The sequence below is a fragment of the Sinocyclocheilus anshuiensis genome, unplaced genomic scaffold (assembly GCF_001515605.1).
Source record: "Sinocyclocheilus anshuiensis isolate Anshui unplaced genomic scaffold, SAMN03320099.WGS_v1.1 scaffold853, whole genome shotgun sequence".
In the NCBI taxonomy this organism is placed as follows: Eukaryota; Metazoa; Chordata; class Actinopteri; order Cypriniformes; family Cyprinidae; genus Sinocyclocheilus; species Sinocyclocheilus anshuiensis.
The window spans coordinates 747,536-752,660 of NW_015558598.1; the positions used below are offsets into that span (position 1 = coordinate 747,536).

At 38.6% G+C, this 5,125-nt stretch overlaps 1 protein-coding gene across 1 annotated transcript in view; it reads left to right on the forward strand.

Annotated features, from left to right (window-relative positions):
• The window catches only part of cul3b (cullin 3b), a 22,338-nt gene that overhangs the window by 4,058 nt on the left and 13,155 nt on the right, over positions 1-5,125 (forward strand). Inside the window, exons 2-3 of the mRNA XM_016475855.1 lie at positions 918-1,115; positions 3,016-3,129. Of these exons, the coding sequence (XP_016331341.1) occupies positions 918-1,115; positions 3,016-3,129 (312 nt within the window). The remainder of the gene's footprint in view (positions 1-917; positions 1,116-3,015; positions 3,130-5,125) is intronic.

Below are 5,125 nucleotides of genomic sequence, written 5' to 3' on the forward strand. Positions count from 1 at the left end.
GATAATAGGTGAGCGCCAGCCAATGAGATTGCCGTTTGCGCATTAGTTCCGCCCACTACCGGAGAAAGCGGCAGTTCTTAAAACGCTGAAGAATTCCAAAGGAACTCCGTTGTTTTGACAGCAAAATACAACAAATAATATAGTTTACATGTAGCGCGTCAATTCTCTCTCTCTCCCTCTCTCTGCGTGTGTGTGAAACAAAGCGACGGCAAGTTGTGCGCTTCACACTAGAGTTTACGGTACGTTCAATACAGGTGCGCTGCACATCCATCCATTCAGATGAACTGAAAAACAGCACAGATCGCTTGACGGAGAGTGAAACTCTGAAGCGCTCAGTCAGAGAGTGTTCTGTGAGTGAAAATATATCTGTGCTACACTTATACTTAACCTCCAACTCACACACTGGCGAGGAAAATCTGAGAATTTATTAGCAATTGGCTAATATTAGACATCATTTAGTCGCCCAGAGTAAGATTTAGTCGCATATGCGAGTGATTTACTCGCAATGTAGAGGGTTGCATATCATTTCAAACCAGTATGACTCACTTTCTTTTGCGGAACATAAAAAGACATTTTGAGGAATATTGGTAACCAAACTGCTGCTGGTAGCCATTGACTTTCATAGTATGGAGAGGGAAAAAAAAAAAAAACTATAGAAGTAAATGGCTACCAGCAGCAGTTTGGTTACCAAATATCTTCTCTTGTGTTCAACAGAAGAATGAAATTCATACAGATTTGGAACAACATGAGGATGAGTAAATGATGACGGGTTTTAATTTTTGGCTGAACTATCCCTTTAAAAGGAAGGGTAAAAGAGTGCATAACATTTGAATTTGGTAACCCTCAAACAGTTGGTAGCTTCATGTATCACCTTTTCTCCCTTAATGGTTTCCCCTCTTCTCTCTGCTTCATCTCAGATGACCATGGATGAGAAGTATGTCAACAACATCTGGGACCTCTTGAAAAATGCCATCCAGGAGATTCAGAGGAAAAACAACAGTGGGCTGAGCTTTGAGGAGCTCTACAGGAACGCCTACACCATGGTCCTGCACAAGCACGGAGAGAAGCTCTACACAGGCCTCAGGGAGGTGGTCACAGAACATCTCATCAACAAAGTAAGAGCCAGATGTCTCTGTCGTGCCTCTTCTCCACGGTGAGGGGGACAGTGTCTAACCTGGAACCGTTCTGTTGGCAGATCCCCTGGCCGAGTACCAGATCTGGCACGAGAAACGATGCATGTACATGTACTTTTATACGTTTGGTAGATGCTTTTGTTTGACGTTCATGCATGCCCAGAGAATCATATCCTGTGAACTTGACGTTGCTAATGCAGTGCTCTACTGTTTAGCTACAGGAAGATCCAACACCAGTTCAGTTAAAAGGGGTAGAAAGTAATGTGTCGAGGAGATAAACACCATCTCGTACCAACATGAATGTTCAGCACAAAAATCTACTCAGATTTTCTCGTGCAGTTTGTCTGTTTAGACCAATGTGAAAAAAGGCAGATGGGCTGAATGAAAATGCAAATTCACTCTTTGACCGTAAATGCACAGCTTTTTTTGTTTCTGATGCACCGATGTATTGGCCGATAAAAGCAATTATCAGCACTATCGGACAGTCGTTTTAAATCAACTGATGATCAGGGCCGATTATATCCTGTCAATCAAAAGGCAGCGGAAACGTGTCGGACAGCATGCAGACTCTATTTTGAATTTATGTAATAATAATGCAATAATAACACATTAATGCAATCTCACTTCTTAAAAACAGTGCTGTTAATGCAGGCTTTTCCCTTTTTTCCCCCCAGGTTTTATCATGATAATCAAACAATAAATGCCGTTTTGAATCTCTTAAATGTGGCGTGACGGATGGCTTTAGCTGCTTCAGTTCAAGTGGCATTATCTCTTTCACTTTAATAAAAGTTATAGCACAAAATAAATGTGAATGAATAGCCAAAGTTATGTTGAGAGATACAGTACACTACTGAGATACATCATGCCTCTAGTAATCACTCAATTAGTGTTTCAATAGTTTCAACAATTAAAACAGCTTGTGAACAATAAGTCACTTAACGTTACATTTACCTCGGGAAAGTTATCCAGTGTTCACAGCTGGTTAGTTAGCTATAAAAGGAAAACACTAGAGAGGAGCTTATTTACTGTTAATTATTTATGTATGTTTGAATACATCTGACACGAAGACAAGTTTTTATGAAAACTGTCTTATGTTCAATTGAAATGTTTGTATATAGTTATTTTATTTGAGGGTTATTATATCTGTAAAGAAATATCAGTTGAATATATTAGTTTGAGTTCTGTTATTAGTTTCAACCTTTATATATTATAGTAGTGGACCAAATTAGTTTACAGCATCAGTTGTGAGAGATTTATTTCCTTAAAAAAAAAAAAAAAGTAGGCCTACCTGAAATTCTTTCAGATGAATTAATATTGAATCCCGTTGTGTAATACTACATAGTCATATTTTCTGAGACTGTTATCATACTGACTGTACTGTATCTTAAGCATTTGACAGCATTAGAAAATTTAAACCATTACAGCACAACATTACCACTGAAATATCAGTATCAGCAGACAGCATCCCTAGTTTCTGACACTCGTTTATTTAAATGTTTTCAAATAGCAGTTCAGATTTCTGCATTCACTATGGTGTTTATCAAACACCGGTTCCATATTTGTCCCCTGCTATTCACTGTCCCTTAACAATAAAGAGATAAAAAAAAACTTACATTGATGGTGAATGAATGTGTCTGCATAGTCTCATTAACAGCCGTTCTTTACATTTGTCTTGGTGTGAACAGGCCTTAAAAGGCAGTGTTGGTTTAATGATATGAGATCAACTCAGTGGGTTCAAGGTGTGATGTTCACTGCAACGCATATGAGACGAGTGCTTCATTAACTGATTACACCGAGTTGTGTTTCTACTTGCTGGCTTGATATGAATTAGCAGGAAGCCATGTTTATCCTGTACTTATGTCCAGTTTTTGTCTGTTTAAAGGTACGAGAAGATGTGTTAAACTCCCTGAATAACAACTTTCTGCAAACACTCAATCAAGCCTGGAATGACCACCAGACAGCTATGGTGATGATCAGGGACATCTTGATGTACATGGTGGGTCCTTATGACGATCTTTCATTGCGTGTTGATTGATTTTGTCTTGATGCTACTTCTTTGTGAGTGGTAGCTTATTACAGAGCTTGCAAGGCATTGCTGTGTTGATAAACCTCAATCATTCTGGGGCGTGTTTGCCAAAAGTAACTATTGCCGCTAGTTCAGTCATTACCAATAGTTCAGTGGAACAAATGACCGTAGTTCACAAACAATGCTTTTGAGAAATGCAGCCCTGGTTAGCTGCATTTCAAGTTCTAATTCCCATTTACAGTGGTGGCCAAAATTATTAGAAAACTAAATGAAAATTTAAGTCAGTTACATTTCCGAACATTCATTTAGCCATTAATTGTAATAATCCAGTGAGATTTTTGTCTGACAGCAGCCAGTGCTGCACACAGAGATCTGATCTGATCATCATCAGTCTGTCTGGAGTGACATGAAGAAACAGAACAAACTGAGACAGACTCAATCCAGAAGAACTGTGGCAACGTCTTCAGGACGCTTCAAGAAACCTACCTGCAAAGCTCCCTGAGAAACTGCGCAAGTGCACCGAGGGCAAAAGCTGCTTTAAACGCAAAGGATGCTCACACCAAATGTTGATTTATTTTAGTTAATAGAAGTTAATTGATAAAGAAAATCTATTTATGACATTATTTTTGACAGCATCCTCATTTTACAGCCTTTTTACACAAGTGCCTAAAACTTTTAACAGCACTGGAGCTTCGCAGGTGAAGCATCTTGGAGACGTTGCCACAGTTCTTCTGGATTGAGTCTGTCTCAGTTTGTTCTGTTTCTTCATGTCATTCCAGACAGACTGATGATGATCAGATCAGATCTCTGTGTGGAGCAAACAAGAATCTCACTGGATTATTACAATTAATGGCAAACTGAATGTTTGGAAATGTACACTTTTAATTCCTACTGACACACTACAGCAAAAGATAGAAATAACTGACTTAAAACCAATTTTTAGCTGATGAAAATACTAGTGTTCTAATAATTTTGGCCACCACTGTATATATTTGCTGGAGAATTGAGTGAGTGTCAGTGAGTTTGTCTGCATCTGTCAGCAGGGGGGCATTTAAGGGATAGTTCACCTAAAAATACTAATTATGTCAATTTTCTCACTCTCATGTCATTTCAAAACTTGATGGCTTGCTTCTTTGCAGCGTAACAGGCATTTTGAGAAATCTATCGTTTTTTCAAGGCCTGAAATTCATTTCAGACAAGGTGGAGGAATTTTCCCCATTAGCTGACTCTCATTGCAGTTATCTCACCTAAATGTTTTTGCTCACTTCATGGATTTATGTATTTTACAAAACATTGTAAACAGTTTTTAAGGGTGCCTTACAAACACCTTAATTAACAAGCCAAAGATGACAATATTAATTGCATTTTTTTTAGTTATTAAATTGATGCAGTTATGCACTGAATCATATTTATATTGTTACTAGGAAAATACTTTTGAAAACAAACTTGGATGCTAGACGGTACTATGGGGCTATTTTTGTTGTGCAATAGCCTGCCTGTGTAATTCTGATGCATCAGTAAAGATTTCTAGGCCCAGTTACGTGAAAACCGTTAAGTGATTTTTAATTAAGTGATTAAAGGGATAGTTCACCCAAAATTGAAAATGTGATGTTTATCTGCTTACCCCCAGGGCATCCAAGATGTAGGTGACTTTGTTTCTTCGGTAGAACACAAATTATGATTTTTAAGTCCAGCCGTTGCAGTCTAAGAGTCGTATAATGCATGGCAATGGTAACAAAATCTATGAGAGTAAAAAAAAACATGCACAGACAAATCCAAATTAAACCCTGCGGCTCGTGACGACACATTGATGTCCTAAGACACGAAACGATCGGTTTGTGCGAGAAACCGAACAGTATTTATATCATTTTTTACCTCTAATACACCACTATGTCCAACTGTCTTTGAGCGCGCGTAGGCATCCGGTGCGTGAGGTGTGTACGCGCTCTGGCGTAGTTTACGCAAG